The sequence below is a fragment of the Xenopus laevis genome, chromosome 2S (genome assembly GCF_017654675.1).
Source record: "Xenopus laevis strain J_2021 chromosome 2S, Xenopus_laevis_v10.1, whole genome shotgun sequence".
NCBI lineage: Eukaryota > Metazoa > Chordata > Amphibia > Anura > Pipidae > Xenopus > Xenopus laevis.
The window spans coordinates 20,642,443-20,664,922 of NC_054374.1; the positions used below are offsets into that span (position 1 = coordinate 20,642,443).

General features: G+C 40.0%; 1 protein-coding gene across 2 annotated transcripts in view; it reads right to left on the reverse strand.

The window, feature by feature from the left end:
• LOC108709238 (runt-related transcription factor 1-like) overlaps positions 1-22,480 on the reverse strand; it is a 145,883-nt gene that overhangs the window by 31,249 nt on the left and 92,154 nt on the right. For both annotated transcript variants that reach the window (XM_041583427.1, XM_018248900.2), the window contains one exon: positions 9,743-9,847. In XM_041583427.1, coding sequence (XP_041439361.1) covers positions 9,743-9,847 — 105 coding nt within the window. The remainder of the gene's footprint in view (positions 1-9,742; positions 9,848-22,480) is intronic.

A 22,480-nucleotide genomic window follows, 5' to 3' on the forward strand; every position in this document is an offset into this window, starting at 1 on the left:
TTTTATTCAGCAGCTCTCCATTTTGTGATTTCAGCTATCTGATTGCTAGGGTCCAAATTACCCTAGCAACCATGGATTGATTTTAATAAGAGACTGGAATATGAATAGAAGAGGTCTGAAAAGAAAGGTGAATAATAAAAAGTAACAATAACAATATATATATTTAGCCTGACAGAGCATTTGTTTTTCAGAAGGGGTTGGTGATCCTCATTGTAAAGCTGGAAACAATCAGAAGGCAAATAATTAAAAAACTATAAAAAAAGAAAACAATGTAGGCCAATTGAAAAGCTGCTTAGAATTAGCCATAGAAGCATGTGTAGGTGATGTCACATATGCCAGCATGTAATCATTACATCTTTGCATTTGTTCTGGTTATAGATCAGAATCAAAATGCTAAAAAACATATATATTCTAACTTATAAGTAGGGTTGCCACCTTTTCCGGAAATAAATACCTTCTTATATATATTTATGGTTTTTCCCTATTAATAACATTGAGATCAGACATCATTTCTAACGGCCAGGTGGCAACCCTACCTATAAAGTTAGAAAACAAAAGCAAAGATCTGATTGGTTGCTCTGGGCAACACTGCTGATGATGTTTGTCTCCAGTGTTAAAAATAAATATATTAAAAAGTGTGTAGCTACGTGTGTGCAGAGTCGGACTGGCCCACCGGGTTACCAGGAAAACTCCCGGTGGGCCCAGGTGTCAGGGGGCCCCTTTGCTGCTAAAGATTTGGCATATTTCATGGCTATTCCCTATTTCTTTGAGAACAAAGAGGCTAAATAGATGGAATAATAGATTATAGTATGTAAAGAATAAATACTAGGAGAACAGAGGTTGAGTGAGGAGAAGAATAATAATAGTAGAGAGTGGGCCCCTGGTCTATGGTTCTTTGGTGGGCCCCTGGTTGAAGGTTTTAAGGTGGGCCCCTGGTGTCCCAGTCCGACACTGCGTGTGTGTATAAGACTTGTGTGTTGCCACAGTTAGCCCAGGTAATCGCTGAAGTCACTGTGCATGTAGCCAGTTATCCCAGTTATTAGTTATGCCTGAAGTCGCTTGTTTGTATAAAACCAGTGTGTAGCCCAAGTTATCCCTGGTAATCTCTGCAATCCCTGTGTGTTATCACTGGTAATTTCTGCAGTCGTTTGTGTAAAACTATTGTGTAGCCCGAGTCATCCCAGATAATCTCTACAGTCGCTATGTGTGTAGCCAGAGTTATCCCAGGTATACGTCTGCAGTCACTTGTTTGTACAAGACCTGTGTGTGTAGCCAGAGTTATCCCAGGTAAACTCCACAGTCACTTGTTTGTGTAAGATCTGCATGGGAGTTATTTCAAATATATCACTAAACAAAATGCCTAGGTATAATTAATGGCATAGCTCAAAATAACCTAAATTCCTCTTTGGGTGACTGGGGCCTGGACCTGTGTGCTGCTACCGTGCATTAACCTTGCAATTATTAGATTTAACTTGAACTGTTACTCCCTACGTTTTTGAAGCTAAGGGTGAAGTACCTGGGTATTTTATACCGAAATAAGGGAGTTGTTTTAGGGATGGAAACTGAAACTGATATTCTATAAAAAGCCTTGGAGCATTAATTATCTTTCATAATCATGCTACAGTTTACTATAAGCAGACAGGAGATTGAATACCGAGGAGATGTTTTGTATGGAGACACCCTGATTCTCTGGACCAGAAAGTTCTCATCTAATGTTACAAGCCTATGATTATCCAGCTGTGCCTGACTCGACAGATCTCAGAGATCTCTGATGTAGGGTATCTGACCAAGCTGAGGATATAAGCCACACTGAGAGGATCTTGTCCAACTCTGTCCTATAAATAATAATCATGTCTTCATTATTGGTCATTTCAAGAAGATTGATAATGTAAGACATAGCAGAGGGATGGCAATGGGTGCATCTCTCACTGATGGGAAGTACAAGTCCTAGTATCAGACATTTTAAATTGCAGGAGCATGGTGGGAGCGTTAGAGGTTACCCATCATCCAAATAGCATGTCTGGCATCTGCATTTCCTTATAGCATTATAAATCTGTTTTGCAGGATGCCAATAAGTGTTGCAAAGGCATCTAAATAAAATGTGACAAAGGATTCCTAGCATAATATTCCTCTTAAGTTGTGTAGTTAATTAGTTTAACTCATCCCAAACCTGAAACATTTGCCTGAGACTCCTTTCCTTATTCTTGTGGGTCTGTGGGTAGAACTTGGCAGACAAACAGAAAACAAAACCTCCTGGCTGTCAGAACTCAGCACCACAACAAGGTCTTTATTAAGATGAAATTAAAAAAATATATTTTTTTCTACTAACTCTGAACCACATTACTCTGGACAGATCCAAACTTTGAAACTGAATGTTTTTTTGCCTGAGAGTACTACAGGCCGCACAGAGCAGGATGAGTGAAGCTCATCACACATTTTTTATATGCAATAGGTGGATCACAAACTCTATTTCTTTGTGTACACTTTAATAAACAGCAGGGGCAAAATCATAAATGAAAAACAAATAATTTTTTTTCTAACTCTGATCCATATTACTCTGGACAGATTCAAACCATGAAACTGAATATTATTTTGCAGGAAGAGCAGGAAGAGTGAAGCGCACCACACATTTCACAAACTCTATTCCTTTGTGCACACTAACTCTTTAATGAACAACAGGGACAAAATCATAAATTATACTAGAAAAATCCATTACAACTACAGATATGACATAACTGAGAGAAGATGGAAAGACAGATTCATCTTCTTTATGATACATCTGCTTATAATTTGAAGGAAGGATGTTGTAGGATTTTTTTTATATATACCAGCACGCGTTCAGATTCGTGATAAAAGACAATTTAGGCTTTGATGTAAAAGAAGTTTAATTGTTATAAATAGTTCCATAAATCCCTTTGGCAGGGCTATTATATTCTCTCTTGGTTAAACTGCTCATGGTGCCTTTTCCACAGGGCCGTGATGGTTACTGTTTGCACTGCAGATGAAAACATAACGCCTGCAGAAAGTACTAATGAGATTTTGTATTGGCCACAAATTGAATTTGTTAAAAGAAAAATCACAAATATGTTACTTACTGTTAACTTATTGCACAGAATGGACGGAAACCATGATACTCTTCAGAACCATTTGCCCCACCCCCTTAAGCTCACAGTGTAATAAAATCCCATCCCTCCCTCATTTTGTTCCATTGTGATGTAATGGATTCTGGTGCTTGAAGTCCCTCTGCTTTGCAGTGAATCCTTTCACTGCCCATTGTGGAAAGCTGAGGGACTTCAAGTCCCAGAATTCATCACTTTACAATGAAATAGAGCAAGGAAGGGGATACTATTTTTTAAAGGACATTCTAACATTTTTAAAGAAGTCTCCATGAATTCCCTTGAAATGTAAAAGGTGCCAAAGGTTAAGCAAAGGGTCTGTTTACTTGATTTATCAAAGCAACCAACGGTGCCCTATTCACATCAGTCTCTGGCAGCCATACAGTGCTGCACCCCTGTGTAAGATGCCAATGCCAAGATCCACCCTTTGCTTCTGTGAGCAGCCCTTCTTCCCACACATCAGAGGCAAATGCTTTCTCCTGGACACTGTTTATGAATCAATTGTTTGAGAAGAACACAAAGGCAGAGGCATGGAGCCAAAACACACCTCAGACATTTGTATACCGCTAATATCATTCCTCCTACAGCAAAACCAACATACAAACACTGACGCGAGTTCAGCGGAAAATTCCCTTCTTCTATTGTAAGGCAGAGGACATTTTTCAGTACAGAAAAGCCTGTGATACAGAGCCCATCACACAGACAGGGAAGGACAAAAAGATACCCAAAGTTTAAATGACAGCTATTCAAACCCAAACAAATTCCAATGTGTAGGTTTGTCTATGTGCTGTAGAAGCCACATGTAATATTCCCATGCTACATGGCAGCCTAGTAAACAATTCACGCATGCTTGCATGGCAGCTTAGAATTGTTTTTTTCTTTGGGGAAAACGGGCAAGGTGCAGGCCGGTGACGTTGGGAGGCGGGCCAGGTGACTTCGGAGTCAGGGCAGATCATTCCATGGCGGTGACGTTGGGGGCGGATCGGATGATGTCAGGGCAGGATGGATAATGTGACGAAGGGACAGGTGAGGTGGCGATCAGTGAATGGCTGATCGCCATGCCATTCACTTCAATGTCCTGTCCAGATTTGCCAATTTGGAAATCCGGACAGGCACTTTTCCCCCTGGGCAGCCCCTCCAGAAACCGGGCAGTGCAGTTTGCAGCATGCCTTTATTCATGCAGTATAGGAGTATAAAAAACTGAATTTCAGCTCTTAAAGTTACCAGGAGCTCCTCTTTGACACCCCTGGTAACTTGCAGGCTGCTGCCACCTGAGGCAAGTTTCTCATCTCGCCTCATGGCAGCAGCACCCCTGCTTGTAGTTACAACTTGTCAAATGCAACAGTGCAGGCCAGTGCTTAGCAGTGTGCCATTGGACATTCCCATACGGTACACCACCATTTTAAGTACTTAAGGCCATCGTGCTCATGTGCTCATGCAGAGGTTTTACTATTATTCCCACACTTCCTCCTGTCACAATTAGAATCTGCCTTATTTCCTGTCAGGTGATCAGTCACACAAACAACAACACAAAATGGCTGCTGAAGGGAAAAAATGTAAAAGGGGAATAATTACTAACATGCAGATGACAATTTGCTTTTATAATTGGTCCCTTATTAGGGTATGAACAGTTTTTTGGTAGAGTTTCAGTTCTGGTTGTTTAGTACTCCTTAAATCTTGGTCAGTTTTCACATTCGGCCGACGTCTAAAGTCGTAGCTTATTTCTGAGGTAGAAAAATCCTTACCATGGGGTTTAAATAGAATTTATTATAAAAGACCAAAAACATCTCTATAACTCAATTTCTTATTGCTCAGTAAGCATAAATACGTGCTGCCTTTGCAAAAGCTTGTGCCTTTTTTCCCACAGACCTGTAAACATTGAGATTTTCTCTCTCCCTTTTATCCTTAAAGGTTTCGCACCTTTTCCACAAGACAGTTGCTTCATTGTTTGGGAATTGAGAAGAAATATACTTTTACGTGACAGCTCATCCATTTTAAGTGCCTTGGCCTATCCCTCGTTTGCAACACTTAAGCCCTCCTTAGATTTTTTCCTCACAGCTGTGGAGAGATACAGTGAGCTACTGTGTTGTATTATGAAACGAAGGCCTCTGAGACGGTTCCAATCGACGTACAAGCAAGTTATTCTTTGCACTGTTTTCTTTGGCTGCACGGCCACAGCCCAGAATGAATCAAACAGTATTAACTTTCAAGAGGGAAGTGGTAGGGTCAAGCAGAGCTATTTTGCGGCTAGATTGGGCAGATGGGTGCAGTGGGTTAAGGAGAGCAGTCTGAGCTACTGCGGCTAAGAGAAAACACAGAGCACTTATTAGCGCTGCTGGAATTGGGAAATTTAACGCGTATTTGTATGTTAAGGTTATGACACAGAAATCCGGTGTAAAAACAGGAAAACTAGTGGTGCAGCCAAAACCCCCGAAACAACAGGCACTTTTTTTTTACAATGGAAAACAAATCTGAAAACTTTGTTTTGAAAGCGGCTCTGGATTTTTAATGATACAAAAACAGGAGTCATTTTGGACCAATGGTGATTGGGATGAAGTTCAGAACGAGTGGGACTTAGGCTTGCCACTTGACCAGTATTTTACGGGCCCAGTCGGTTAAAATGATGCTTGATACCAATGTTCTTAATAGGGGAAAATGATAAAAGTGTATAAAAGTCACAATTTTCCAGAAAAAGTGGCAACCCTAGTGGAGCTAAGTGTTAATATTAAAGTGATACTGACACTTAAAAAGTACTTTTTAATATATGAATGTACATTAAAAGCTACCTATAGGTCATGTTGATTTTTGCAGAGAGGTTTGTTTTTGTAATTAATTGTTAGTTGAAGTTTTTAAACCTGACTGTTTGCCAACCTGACTGTTCCATCTCAGCCTGTCAGTTAAGCTGGCCATAGATGTTGAGATTTTTAAAAGATCCAATCGTCATCGTGAGAACACTAACTAAAAAGACCAATTTGCCAGGAAAAGGGTAGCTGCCTGCTTGGCCCTGCAAACATAGATAGATTGCACTGGGGCCGACAAAGATTTTTTAAGCTGGCCGATCAATTTCCTGACAGATGTCGGCTGAAAAATCGTAAGTTGTTTGATCGTTCAAATCCCACTAACCGCACGATAATTTCGAAGGATTGGTCGGACTTCGCGAAAATCGGTCGTACGGCAAGAGAAATCTTTGAGTCTATAGGTACCTTTTAGAGTTTCTGAAGCTAACGGAATCAGTATCGGACTGGCCCACTGGGACACCAGGAAAACTCCCGTTGGGCCCAGGTGTCAGTGGGCCCTCCTGCTTCTAAACATTTGGCCTATTTCATGGTCATTGCCTATTTCTATGAGAATAAAGAGGCTAAATAGATGGAATACTAGGTTATAGTATGTAAAGAAAAGAGAATAGGAGAATAGAGGTTGAGTGAGGAGAGGAAGAAAATAATACTTAGAGGGGCCCCTGATCTAAATGTTTTTGAGTGGGCCCCTGGTCTAAGGGTTTTTGGTGGACCCCTGATGTCCCAGTCCGACACTGAACGGACTCCTGCTGCACAAATAGGGCAGCCCCCTCATACAGGAACATGGGGCACCAGAAAGGTAATGTAAAAGCATTGGTCAAATACTTTATGGCAAAGTTATAAGTAGCTTTCAAAGGCAATATTATAACAGATGTAAAAAAGAGTTTAATTTCTGGTGTCAGTATCTTTTTACCACAAGTGGGAGGGACAAAAAACATTTGCTGGTCTATTCTTCTCAAAGAGACTGTATTCTTTGCTGGGACAGTTCAGTAATTTAGTTTAATGGAGCTGGTGTGTCAGACCAGCCTGGTGGGCCCTTGTCTGGTTGGACCCTTTCTGGAGCACAAAGACAAACAGTTACATCAAATTCTCGGGGGCACATACAATTGCAGCTAAGTAGTAGTTTAGTTGGGTAAATTTGCCCCTCTCGGCAAATAAAAAGTAGATCTGAAATCTGCCATATGATATACATTATATGCCGTGTACAAAATTTGTATCCCACCCCCACCGACTTTTTAAGTCCTTATCATTCTATTGCCAGTGGTTGTACTGAAGTGCATTCCTCTCTATTACTGGGGATTAAACGGTAATGTATCAGATGCCCTCCAATCCATTTGGAATCCAGACTGCTTTAGAAACTGCCTCTGACATCTAAATACAATTGTGTTGCAGTCTACAATGATATTGAGTACAATCTTTTTGCTTTTTATTAAGTGTAAGTGATTGGGGGGGTTTGGTGCTTGTTCCCCAAATTATATCACATACTTTTTAGGTCTTGCAGATCGCACAGTGATTGAAATATTTTAGCTGTAAGGATGGGTAAGCGAGCTTGTTATTACTTTAGATTAGAGGTTATGTTGCTGGGTACAGTGTGCAATTAACATTCCAAGAAGCTGCTCTGGCAGTCGGATTCTCTGCTTTTAAAGTTCAACTTTTGCTCGACAGAATAAACTATTTATATAATTATACTGTGGTGGGTTTTTTGTTTCAATGTATTTTTTCAGGGAGTGTGTCTGTGTGTGTGGGGGGTGAATCTTAAAGTAATAATTCCCCATCTTCCAGCAGATGTAAATATAAAAAAATCCTGACTGATGCCGACTCTGTCATTAGCATAAATCACTGGATTCATTCATTTTTTTTATCTTATACTAAAAAATACAAATACTTTTTCTTAACTCAATGTTATTTTTCCTTTTTCTCATTTTAATTTCTCATTTCTCTATAGGGGGGTATATAACTTTTAAAATGTAGCTGCTCTTAAAGTAAATAAACACATATTTTACTAATGATTTATATCCTTTGTCCTTATATCACCTGTACTGCCTTTTGGAAGAAATTCACAATTTTTTATGTTTATAAACTGTTCAGTCACCATTCTTACAGACCGCATTTAAAATTTAAACAAATTATATTTGACCAGAAAGGTTTTTTTCCCCCCTTAAATTCTTGGAAATATCATTAAGGGGCAGATTTATCAAAGGTCGAGGTGAATTTTCGAAGTTAAAAACTTTGAATTTCGAAGTGTTTTTTGTGTACTAGGGAATAGTCCAAATTCGATTAGAATTTGAAAAAAACGTCGAAATTCGATTATCGAAATATATCATGTACTGTCTCTTCAAAACTTCGACTTCGACCGTTCGCCATCTAAAACCTGCCGAAGTGCGGTTTTAGCCTATGGACCTCCTAGCACCTATTTGGAGTCAATTGGTGGACTTTGAGAAATTAAAGTTTTTTGGGGGGAAAAACTTTGAATCAGTTCGATCGAATGTGCTATTCCTTCGATCGTACGATTAGAATTTAGCCGAAAAATTTCGACCCAAAAAAAACTTCGACTTCACTTCAGTTGGTCTTTTTGAAATCGAATTTCGAAGTTTTTCAATTTTGAAATTCGACCCTTGATAAATATGCCCCTAAGTGTGCCTGAGTGAGAAAGGATGGATGTAACAATTTTACAACTTTTAAACAAAATGATAAATAAGCTATATGATCTGATAACACCATTTTGTTACTTTGTTTAAACAAGCTCCTCAAGCAGGGACAGAAACACTTGCTCTTAGCAGATCACCTACCTAAGTTATAGTGCAATACAGTTAAATAACTGTACTGTGATTAACAGACATTAGAAGAACTGCGTGGCCTTCTGCCAATGAAGTGTTTAATAGAAGAAGAATATAGGGAGATCAAGGGAGTCTTCTTATAATGCATAAGTATTAATTTGCTTTAGTGGAGTCTGGGGAATTACCAGTTTAATACAGCCTTCATTGTAATATAAGCTTCAGCTCAAGATGTCTGTGGGTGGGGGGTGCATGCAGGGGCAATAGCAGGGCCACAGGGGATTCTGAGAATTTCGAATTCATGTGAATTTTTTTTAACTCTAATAAATTCGAATATAATCAAAATTTGATTGGGAGGTTATTTAATAATAAAAAAATCTAAAACTCGAAAAAATATTATCAACCCAAAAGCTTGAATCAAATTCAAATCGAATTCGACTAAACTCGAATCGAGTTTTTTCACCGAACAAAACTTGAATGTTAGGAAGGCTATTAACATCTTCAAATGGGTCACTGGACCTCTCCCATTGACTTATACATCAACTCAGGAGAAGGATCAGATGCAAAGAGACAGTGGTGTAGGTGGGGTTTGGATGGATCATGTACTGGGTGTAATAGGGTCTCTGGGTTGGATTTAGGGTCGTCACCTTTTTTGGAAAAAAATACCGGCTTTCCTGTATATTTCGTTTTTTTTCCCTATTAATAACATTGTGGTCACGCATTATTTTTACCGGGTCAGGCCAGTAAAATACTGGCCAGGTGGCAACCCAAGTTGGATTGGGGGCATGACCAGGTGGGAAATATAGTTCCCTATAGAATTCTACATTCCACAGGGACCACTGCCACTAATAACTGTTGTATGGGCCCCATTATTTCTGATGGTGGCATGATCTATACTTGCAATTCTAGGGGCATTTAAAGGTGAATTGTATTACCTGACCTACATACTATATGCACACAACTGCTATTTTGTCACATAAACGTTAGTATATTAACCAAATTGTCAGAGCTGACCTAGGCATGACTGGCCTACTCATGGTAAAGAAGTGTCACTTACGCCGTGGCTCTCGTGGTCCATCCACTGTGATTTTGATGGCTCGATGGTAGGTAGCCACTTGCGGGGGATTGGTGAAGACGGTGATAGTCAGGGTGAAACTTTTTCCTAAAATACAAACAGAATTCAACAGGTTCATTTACTTGATCAGTTATGAAAAGCAAAACACTCTTTTTATATAAAGGGGAAGTTAACCTTAAAATACACTTTCAGTATTAAGTACACCAAGGATATATCTGACCCTGCAGAGAGCCAACAGTCATTGTTGTCTGATTTTGTATCCATTACTAAATCAGAATCAGATTTTTTTGTTATTACTATTGACCAGTCAAAGCTAATCACTGATTGGATGCTAAAAAGTAAACATTTACTCCAGTATGGGCCATATCAATCCATATTAATGAACAGATTGTATCTGTTGGTTGCCTGTTTGATACCAAACATCTGAATGGTTGCTATGGGTAACTAGACCTCATATGCCAGCTACAACTGCCAGCAGGCTGAACTTCATGAAAACCAGTTCAGGTATGTTAAGCATATGTTTTCTTTTGTGCCCAGATACAGTTTGTTTGAGGTGCCAAATGTCTTAATGTAAAACATGTTCTCCCTAATAAAATTGATTAATGGATTAATTGCCGAGATGTAATTGCACACAGCAGTACCGACATGTGGCGTCTTAACTGAGCACGCCAATGAATTTTTATAGGATGGGTAAACGTGGAGACAGCAGATTAGTCAGGCAGCAGGTTATGCTGGTTGAAAGCAGCCCAAGGTGGTTGGGCATGAACTTATAGAGTTTTCAGATAACACAACTCTACATATTGCTATTTTCAGAGCTGGGGTTAGAGGTACAGTAAGGAGGGCCCCCAACTTGACTTGAAAAGAATAAGGTGCCACCTCACCTTTTTAAAATCTGACAAATATAATTGACATGTAACGTCGTAACTACAGAGGAAGCAGACCCTGCAGCTGCAGGGGGACAAAGGAGGTATAGGGGTCCCATAATTCATATATAATTTCAATAAATATTGGTAAAACAGGTCAACCTATATATATTTTGGAAGCCTGAAAAAAAAATTGCTATTGGGCCCAGTAATATCTAGTTACACCATTGGACATGTTCTAAGTTGGGAGTTCTCTGAGATTTATATACATGCATGCTTAAAAGCCATTGCAGGCTGCAGCAGGCATCTAAACCAATCACTATTTATCCATTAGGCATATTGATTTCCCAATCTGAAATTAAGGCACAGCGGTCCTGCAGCTATTGCCGAACTACGACTTCCAAGAGCTCTGCAAGCGTGTTTGCAAAGAGTAGGTAGAAATTCAGTGTTCTGAACGGTTCCTGCTGGAAATAGACAGGGCAGCACTGCCTGATATGCCTTAAAGAGCCACGGGTGCTTGGCATACTGTATGGAACCCGATCTCCTTCCCAGCACACAGGGTGGAGGTGAGAGAAATGGCGACAAAGAATGCCGACATGTATCATGCCCCTGCTAGGTGGCAAGCTGCCAGTGTAAATGGATTATTAGGTAATGCCCGGTCTGAAATAAAATAATGCTGGATATCTGTGTGAATTGTAAATATTTGCCTTTTCTAAACGTTTATATAAAAGACCTGGAAGGACTTTCACACTATTGATTTCATTTTCCCGTGAAGTGCTTTTAGCTCAAAAGTGGTTTCAACCATACACGGGACTTCAGACATTAAAATGATGGGTAGGCATTAGTAGGAAAGTAAGCAGGAGGATGAACAGTCCTATTTTATAGCCTTCTCTGTATGTTGCTGAGTACTAGAAATCACAACAGGCAGCTGAGGATTCTGGGAGTTGTATTCCACAATATCAGAACTGCAGGGGTGGCCCTAAGCGGAGCTCCACCCCCTTTCTATAATTATGGGCCTTCTTCGAAACTATGGAACTGGTTGACCTTATTCTCATCTACTGCTGCAGAGCTGTAGCAATTTATGCACTTTGGGTCAAACAAGTGATATTCTGTGATCTGGCTATGGCAGAATACTGTTCTTCTCAGACCGATGGCCTGAATACACAAACTGGTGATTGGTTGCTACGGGTTACTAGACCTGAACAAATTTCCACAAGAAAAATGTCAGCCATAATTATGCAAAATAAACTAGCCAGACAAATGAATTATTTAATAAATATACACGTGACCCCATCTGCTTTTCATACAGAAAGGGATTGTGCAAACGGGGACAACAGTCTCATACGGAACAAGCTGGGCCCTAAAATCCTCAGGCCCAACCCAAAGATCGGCTGATTAGTTAACAGATTCCAGAGAAAGAGTGGATTGCCACACAGGCACACACATAAGAATAGACACACATCGCTCCGCTGCCTGCCCCCGACAACATCTGCTTTTCAGTACCAAATCTGATACCAACAACCTTAAGGTTAAAATTTACTCGGGCCAAAGAGATACCGATAAAAGGCATACCTCCCAACTGTCCCGATTTTAGAGGAACATTCCCTCTTTTGACAGCGCAACCCGCAGTCCCTCATTTGTACAGGAGATTCCAGTTTTTTTTCTGCACTGAACAGACAGAAAAAGAAACAAAGTTTCTAACTTAATTGGCTTTTGGCAGAGAGCCCAGAACAGACACAGCAGCAGATAAGATACTTTTGTAACAATTTTGTGAAAAGCAAATAAGTAATTGTAACAATTACTAGGGAAAAGTTAGACTCACAGCTTAAAGGGCAATTCACCTCCATTAGCAAAACTGTAATAACTGAAAAAAAAAACACACAGAAATATGTTCAAACTTTCATAACCTGCCAAATTTTGTAAAATGAACATGGTAATTATGGGGTGTGGACACAAAAATGGGTGTGGTCAAAAAAATATTTTTATTTCCAAAATGTTGGGAGATATGAAATAAGTACAACTATCCTGGGTCCACTTTAGACTACTGAATCAGCTCTTTTAGGGAGGGGGCAGAGGCCTAATTTACAGCATATTTTTGTTTCTCTTTAATTTTGCAGCTGAAGCAATATGGCAATTCCCACACAAAAAAACAAACAAAATAGCAATATACAGACAAAACAAGGTTCTGTGCTCAGAATAAATGGCAAGAGGTGTGCGTCCATACGCCTCAGTGAACATATATAGGGAAAAAAGTGAAAGGGAGCCTTGTTTATAAATATAATGCGTTTCTATTTCAATAGCAGAGCCAGAGAGGTACAGCTCTAAATAAAGTCCCTTAATGACGTCAGCAACGTCAGAAAACACATACATGCACAATGCTAAGAAGAATTCGACAAATATGAGATAATAACTATGCTTTTTAAAGAAACAGTATCTTGGCCAGTTACAGGCCCATACACAATGCGGCTTTACTTTACTTGCCGCCAGCCTGATTCTTTGTACTCAGTAAAGCAACACAAGGATTATACTACAGGAATGGGATCCATTATCCAGAAAGCTTCGAATTACAAAATGGCCATCTCCCACAGACTCCATTTTATCCAAATAATCCATATTTTAAAACATTATTTCCTTTTTGTATGTAATAATAAAACAGTAGCTTGTACTTGATCCCAATTAAAATATAATTATCCTTATTGGAAGCAGAACCAGCCTATTGGGTTCATTTCATTCTTAATGAATTTTCCAGTAGACTTCAGGTATGATGATCACAATTACGGAAAGATCCATTACCCGGGCCCGAGCATTTTGGATAACAGGTCTCATACCTGTATAAAAAAATAGGTATTTTTTCAACTATAAAAATAAATGGCACAGTAAGCAACATGACAGCTCATATATATATATTTTTATTCATGTAAATATGCAAGTATATAAGACAGCCTGTAATATTTACATAGGATGGAATTCATAGGAGAGCATATACGTCTGTCAGCAGGTAAATAGCCACAATATATTTATGTATAGGTAACAATTAAGTAGTAACTTCTCCATCATTTTCACTTGTCTCATTTATTAATATTATTCCATGGAAAATAAAAATAGCTGAGCTTCATAGGTAAAGGCCTATCTAGCCTAAAGCTTTTTAGAAATGGTAAACCTACAAATCTCATCATCCTAATGGCTATGTTGCCAGTTGCAATTCCATGACAATTGAAGGGTGATTTTTTTTAATTACAATCCTTGGTTGCTAGAGTGAGTATTGTGCGAGCAACCAGACAACAGTTCAAAATCCCAACTGTAAAGGTGACGAGTAAAAACATGACCATTTGCAAACTGTTTTGAACTATCACTGCCTCCATCATATTAAAAGTGAATTTCCCCTGTCTCTACATCAGCTATTGTAGTCACTCATACAGAACAGAGAAGGGAGGGGAGGGGACAAGTGGACAGACTTGTAATTATTGAGTGTAACTCTTGCAAGGTGTACATTTCCCTATAAAAACAATATATTATCATTATTTATAAATATCTAAGTGATTCGTGGATCCTCACTGGGATTACAGATGTGTTTGGGAGCTAATTAAATAAGAGGTGCCAATGTTATCCCGCAGCAGCCAATCAGATTTTTGCTTTTATTCATCCTAATGTAGCTAATCAATCAGAGCTAACAGCTGGTTGGTTAATATTATTGAAGTAAAAGTGAAAAAGTAGAGTGGAAATCTGCAGGCTCCGCAGGTAGTTAATGACCATTATTGCCATAATGTGAATAATCATCAGTCTTTGGCTAATGGGGGTGCTGGGTTCTGTAGTTCACAAATGCCTGCTAGTTTAACAGACCTATCACAGAGACGCCCCTCTTACTACAGGTATGGGATTCATTATCCGGAAAGCCGTTATCCAGAAAGCTCCGTATTATGGAATGGCCGTCTCCAATAGACTCCATTATAATGGAATAATCCAAATTTTTTTTAAAATGATTTCCTTTTTCTCTGTAATAATAAAACAGTAGCTTGTACTTCATCCAAACTAAGATATAATCAATCTTAATTGGAAGCAAAATCAGATTTTTGGGTTTATTTAATGCTTTCATAATTTTCTACTTAACGTGCGAAGATCCTAATTATGTAAAGATTCATTATCTGGAAAACCCCAGGTCCAGAGTATACTGGATAACAGGTCCCATACCTGTGCATTCATTTCAGAAGGCAAGTCACCCAGTGCCTGGATCCTAAAACTGACACAGTGGCCCAAGCTGCTGCTATTTACTTTGACGTCAGCCAATTTTTTAACCTTAACGCTTTGTAAGTAAGTTAATAATAGCACAGAACTCTATTTAACATCTCACAGGGTTGGGCCTTTTTTTGTTAAGAATTGCATGTTTCTAAGGCATACTCCATAAAAAGGCCACAGATTTTAAAATAGAATTTCACCTACCAAGACACAGCTCTTGTAACAGTTACAAATAAATTAGTAAAATGCACCAATATACAGTATATATATATATATATATATATATATATATATATATATATATATATATATATATATATATATATATATATAAAACACATGCTTTCTGGTTGGGGGAATATGTCCCTTTAAATAAGATACAGTCCGTATATTCTCATCTCCCATTCACCCATGCTGAGAGCAATTAAAGGTCAAGTAACCCAGACTAGTTCATGCCTGATTTACTGCCTACTGTGTCTTTTACTAGACCTGGTTTGTCAGCCTATTAGCCTCTGTAGTACAGCTGTATTTACTCTGGCCTTAGGCAATAGGCTATACCTGGTGAAAAGGCCTGTGCACATAAACCATCAACAAGAATTTCTAAGGTCTTTCCTGGGTGACTAATAGGGAAAATTCCATGAAATGTGTTCAAATAAACTTTCAGGATGTAATAGATGGACCTGATCTAAACAACTTTTTCATTGGTCTGCATTATTTATTGTGTATATTTTGTATCTATTTTCCAGCCTTCAACTTCTTGATGGGGGTCGCTGACAACCAGAAAATAGATCTTTTTTTTTTTTTTTTTAAGTTGATGGCCCTCTCCTATTCATCTCCCAATCTCCCATTCTGACTGCTACCTGCTGCCTGGTTGTCCAAGAGTTGCAAGTCCCTGTCTGCACCAGGGGTCCTCAATTTTTTTTTTGCCTGTAAGTTGGGAGAGTTGGGAGCAACACAAGTTGGGAGCAACACAAGCATGAAAAAAAGATCCTGGGAGGGGTGCCTACAGGAGCCTCTCTTTGGCCATAAACCTGGTTTTGGCCTCCAAGCACCTGCTTTTAGGCCACTGTGAGCAACATCCAAGGGGTAGGTGAGCAACATTTTCACAAGCCACTGGTTGGGGTCCACTGGCCTACACCATGGTAAAAGTAAATTTTATGATGAAAAAACAATTAAAGCAATTAAGTTAAGAAGAAAAAATTGATAGAAGGTATGTATGTACTTTTGGGGGAAAAATGCACGTGGGGCCTGGAGTAGTAAACTGCCCAAGCTACAGCCCATGGTTAACTCCCAAGCCTACTCAGTCTTTAATTGGGGCAAGTCCTACTGTACTTGAGCTAGTCAAACATGGCCAGTGTCGGACTGGCCCACCGGGATACCAGAAAAACTCCTGGTGGGCCCAGGTGTCAGAGACTAGGAGAATAGAGGTTGAGTGAGGAGAGTAAGAAAATAGTACTGAGGGTGGGCCCCTGGTCTAAAAACTTTTGGTGGGCCCCTGGTCTAAAGTTTTTTGGTGGGCCCCTGGTGTCCCAGTCTGACACTGAACATGGCTTCTATTACCACTGGAAGAGTTGAGGCCCTTGAAGTCATAGCCTAGTGTCAACAATTGTCACCAAATGCTCTAGCTCTGCTACACTGTGTGTTGCTCATGAGTCTCTTCTTTCCCTTTCACATTTAAATGTGGCCTCTGGCAATGACACAAAGCGGAAAAGCAAGACGGATATTTTCTGTTAGAGAAAAAAAATAAGTTACTTTGACCTTGACTAGCAGCATCCATCAGTGAATAATTAGAGGATCAGTGGTTTCCTACAAATGTTTGTATGCTTTTTACATCTTTCGTTGCCTTCTCCCCAAGCAATGAAATGTAGCTATGAAAGAATAAAGAGTTTCCTGGGCGGGCAGGAGACGGCACAAAGGAAGAGAAGACTCTTTGAAGCGATGGAACCTGTACAGCTGCGTGATGCACACAGCAAATATACACTCGCCTCGTCACATGGACCTAACACCTGAGATTGAGGGGAAAAACTGTTGCAGTTTAGTAATTAGCAGCCACACTAAGTAAGAATAAACACTGAATAAAAGAATCAAACACGTATTTTTTAAATGATTTAGAAAATGAACAAAATTGCTTTTCAATTACTTGTCTTTAAACACTGACTTTCCGGCATGACTTTTATTCCTGACCCACAGCTTGAGTCTCTGACCTCATGTAATAAATACAATATAGTCAAATGTTATAGGGACACCTGTCTGTCCAACATCTCATTCCCAAACCAAGGGGATCAATAAACTGGTCTTCTCTTTTCTATTACAACAGCTGCTACTCTTCCAGGAAGGTTCATACAAGTTGTTGGAACATCGTTGGTGGTATTTGCTAATATTGGGTGGAGGCGGTTTGGCTCTCAGTCAGGGTTCCAATTCATCGCAGTCATGTTCTTATATTCCTATCTCAGCAAACCCACTCTGTATGGACCTGGCTTTGTGCATCGTGGCATTAGTCTGCCCAAACAGGAAAGTGCCTTCCTCAGACTGTTGCCACTGAATTACTATTCATTTTATTGTATGCCTTAGCCTTAAAGGAAGTGTTTTAAAATAATGAAACTATCATGTACTGTTGACCTGCACTGGTAAAACTGATCTGTTTGCTTCAGAAACACTACTATAGTTCATATAAACAAGCTGCTTGTGTACAATGGCGGAAATTGAAAACAGGCTATTTGGCACAGGTTTAATAGTGGATAACAGAAAACACCATTATGCTCTACAGAGCGTATCTACTATAGTAGTACTTATCTGTTATCTACTGTGTATCCTGTGCTTGAATGGCTGCCCCCATGGCTACACAGCAGCTTGTTTATATCAACTATAGTAGTACTTATCTGTTATCTACTGTGTATCCTGTGCTTGAATGGCTGCCCCCATGGCTACACAGCAGCTTGTTTATATAAACTATAGTAGTACTTATCTGTTATCTACCGTGTATCCTGTGCTTGAATAGCTGCCCCCATGGCTACATAGCAGCTTGTTTATATAAACTATAGTAGTACGTATCTGTTATCTACTGTGTATCCTGTGCTTGAATGGCTGCCCCCATGGATATACAGAAGCTTGTTTATATAAACTATAGTAGTACTTATCTGTTATCTACTGTGTATCCTGTGCTTGAATGGCTGCCCCATGGCTACAAAGCAGCTTGTTTATATAAACTATAATAATGTTTCTGAAGCAAACACAGCAGTTTTACCAGTGCAGTGCTACACTGCATTATCTATTTGTATTACTTTAAAACACTTTAATTTTTTAATGTTACTGTTCCTTTAAGGTCTGCTTTCAGTGGAACTAGGTGCTTTAGCCCATGCGCTCTAGCACTGATATTGCTCCCAGAGACAGTTTGGAGTGTTCCAACTGTGGATATGTCGTTTAGGATGGAGTGTCTATATAAGCTTGGCCATATAAATCTTAACTAACATGGACTAAATTCAACGTGAATCAACAATCAACAAAACATCAATGATTCAGCCCAATCTTTTGGAAAAAACAGAAGTTTGATTTGGACAGAGAACTTGTGAGCTACCTCCCGATGTGGGCGGTGTAGCATTCGCAAGGACTATTTTAAAAAAATCCTACTCTGGTAGGGGAAACAATTTGTAGGTTCCCATTAAGGGCAGAGACAGACAACATAACTGGGGTGATCCAAGTTGGAGCACAAAATTCAATAAACACAACTCTGCTGGTGCTACAAAAAGAATCAGAATCCCATAAATATAATAAGCAATCATGTGGGTTTCTGGTGTATGGAAAATCCCAGCTCTGTTACTGTTATACACTCAGGTAAAATCCTGCAATCTATTCTACGCACCTCTCCTAATCTTGTGACAAGTCGCACAATAGCGGTGTGACTTGGCTGTCCCATGTTCTCACATAAATAATCATCCAGAACACTCCATTCTCAGACTCCTTGGCAAAAACCTGTTAAAGGCAAATATACGCTATTTAACTGAGTACTTTTCCCCTCACTTCTACTTACCCTTTATCTATGACACTGGGGAATTTGGAGATGCCGTCATTATTGGTGGCAGAGCCCTTAAAGTGATACTGTCATGGGAAAAACATTTTTTCAAAATGAATCAGTTAATAGTGCTACTCCAGCAGAATTCTGCACTGAAATTAATTTCTCAAAAGAGCAAACAGATTTTTTTATATTCAATTTTGAAATCTGACATGGGGCTAGACATATTGTCAATTTCCCAGCTGCCCCAAGTCATGTGACTTGTGCTCTGATAAACTTCAATCACTCTTTACTGCTGTACTGCAAGTTAGAGCCATATCACCCCCCTCAGTTTTCCCCCCAGCAGACAAACAAAAGAACAATGGGAAGGTAACAGCTCCCTAACACAAGATAACAGCTGCCTGGTAGATCTAAGAACAGCACTCAATAGTAAAAACCCATGTCCCACTGAGACACATTCAGTTACATTGAGAAGGAAAAACAGCAGCCTGCCAGAAAGCATTTCTCTCCTAAAGTGCAGGCACAAGTCACATGACTGGGGGCAGCTAGGAAATTGGCAAAATGTCTAGCCCCATGTCAAATTTCAAAATTGAATATAAAAAAATCTGTTTGCTCTTTTGAGAAATGGATTTCAGTGCAGAATTCTGCTGGAGTAGCACTATTAACTGATGCGTTTTGAAAATGTTTTCCGATGACAGGATCCCTTTAACTAAATTCCAAAGTGGGTAAACCAAATTGTCAACCAAGTTATTAGCCAATAAAACCCTTAAGCAAGGTCTCTGTTGGAGATAATCCCCATTTTGAGTGCAGCTGTAACTTCTATTTATTATTTTCAGGTTTGACTAACCCACTGTGATTAGTCCATCTGCTGATAGAGTATACTGGGTAATACTGTCCATTTTCCCCCCACTTTAAAAAGACAGTATATATTTTTAGGACACAAAAAATTCTGCAAGTGCAGAACAGGTTAAGTCTCAGTGCAAGGTCTGAGAGCAAGACAAGCAGGTTCTGCCAGTCGAGTATTGAACTTGATATGAACGGTTGTAGCTCTGGAGATGATCCAGCTCCAGCTTTGTCGCTACTCTTCCCCCAGCAGTCTAGCACTATGCAAAGCGCACACCTCCATTGCGCTCCATTTCCCAGCAGGGTTACGCCGTCTGCAACTGACCTGGTATTAATAAAACAGCAGGGAAGTTTGCTTTTTTTAGACGTGAACTTCAAAGTGAAGATTTAACATGAATAAGCCAAGAGAATCGAGTCCTTTCACCCCAGTCCTGCAGGAACAGCCTGCACGACTTATGTTATTTGTTAAAATAACTGACACGGTGCAAATAGCCCCATGTTCAGTCTGTGAAAATCTGCCACAGGAGCTCTCAACATTAGCCGTAGCTCAGACAATAGAAAGGGATGAGTCATTTGAAAGGGGGACTAAACCTAAAAAATAGGTCTTCAATTATTGTTTTCCTGTAAGTACAAAAATGTACAGTTCCCATTTTTCATACCAATGAAAGGAATTGAGCATTAGAATCTGTAGCCGAGACTATACATATTAATATAATGAAAATGTCAGCTGCCATATATCTGAATAAACACTGGATAACACTCTATCTACCACTCTAAAAGGTTTAAAACGTTGCTCATATGTTTTCTTTAAAGCAGGGATCCCCAACCTTTTGAAACCGTGAGCAACATTCAGAAGTAAAAGGAGTTGGGGGGCAACACTAGCATGAAAAATGTTCTCGGGGTGCTAAATATGTGCTGTGATTGGCCATTTAGTAGCCCCTATGTGGATTGTCAACCTACATTGATGCTCTGTTTGGCAGTACACTTGGTTTTTATACAACCAAAACTTGCCCCAAGCCCAAAATTAAAAAATAAGCACCTGCTTTGAGGCCACTGGGAGCAACATCCAAGGGGTTTGAGAGCAACATATTGCTCACAAACTACTGGTTGGGGACCACTGCTTTAAAGTATAAACTTTTAAAACGTTTGAAAATATCACCAGATTTCGCAATGTCACCTCTTTATACAAATTTAAAAAATGACCTTGTTCTCACTTCCTCTTCAAAAATATTTATGACATTTGTTCAACTGCAAATACTTTTTTAAAGGAGAACTAAACCCCCTTGCTAATAAAAACCACTACCCACTATTCTCCAAGCCACGGAAATTGCATAAGGGACCCGAAGATTAGCGAATCGCTGCAAGATGACGCCTGTGAGCTCCGCTGCACTGACTCTGCAATGAGGGTCAATTACCAGCTATGGGCAATTAACTTGTGTGAACACCTGTGCGGGGGGAGCAGGGAGGGGGGACTATGGGGTTTTTATTTGCAAAGGGGGTTTAGTTCTCCTTTAACTATATGCATACCTCCCAACATTTTCATTTTGGAAATAGAAAGAGTGACAAAAAGAGTTGCTGCACAAGTACATCGGAATTTGTTGACCACGCCCATTTTTGCGGCCACACCCCCAATTATGTTCCTTTTACTAAATTTGGCAGGTTATGAAAGTCTGAAGCGGAGCTGTCAAAATCGGGGCTGTCCAGGCCCGGATTTGCGGCAAGGCCGCATAGGCCCGGGCCTAGGGCGGCAAAGAAATAGGGGCGGCATGCCGCCCAGCCGCCGTTCAAATGCACCAGCTGCGCCGGCGTTTTTTCGCCGGCGCGCTGGGAAGGCAGGCGCTAGGACCGCGCGGCCGCCTGGTCGGACCGCGCGGCCTAGGGGCGCCCAAAAGTGGAATCCGGCGCTGGGGCTGTCCTGCAGGGTCCTGGACCGTTGGGAGGTGTGAATATGGTATACCTCTGTGTAAGCTAGTAGCAAACTTAGAGGGCTGCTCCTGCAGAATTATGCTTAATATGGGAACATAGCAATGCTGGTATAATTGTATACTGTAGAAGTTATAGGGTTATAGTGAAGATGATGAATAAGGTTGCAACCTGCCAAATTGAGATGATGGGAGTTTAGGCAAGGCTAGCCTATGGCACAAGGGAATATGCTCCACCATATTGAATGAGTTACATTGTCACCTGAGATCAAAAAGAAATAAAGGTACAGTGGTCCTTTAATCATAAGCCATTTTGCCCTCACACTCCCAGCCACAGTGCTGAGAGGAGAGTGAGGACTGTAATTATTTACAATGTGCCTCAGGTTCCAGTGACTGAGAAACCGTAGAACAAATAATACAAACTGAAACTTCAATTAGCGGTTTCACTGGCCACATCTGTGGCTTACAAAATAGGGAAAAAATACCCTTCCTATTCAAATGAGTGGTTATAATTTGCCAGTGCTCATGCAACACGGGTAGGGAGCCAGCGTGATTAAATGACAAACACTGCGTAGAGTAAACAAACCCTCATAGACTATCGTGCTGGTTTGCGGTAATCTCTGCCTTCCCTATTTCTACCACATGGTCACACCACAAAGTGCAGAATGTGACAGTCTCTTGTGTCAGTTACAGTCACTGAAATACAAACAAACCAGACAGCATTCCAGCCTTTAATTTAAGATATACCACATAAGGGCCATTAGGGCAAGGCATGTACGACATTTCAAGGGGGCCCTCATCTCCCTTTTTCATGTGAAAAAATTAGGGATGCACTGAATTGACTATTTTG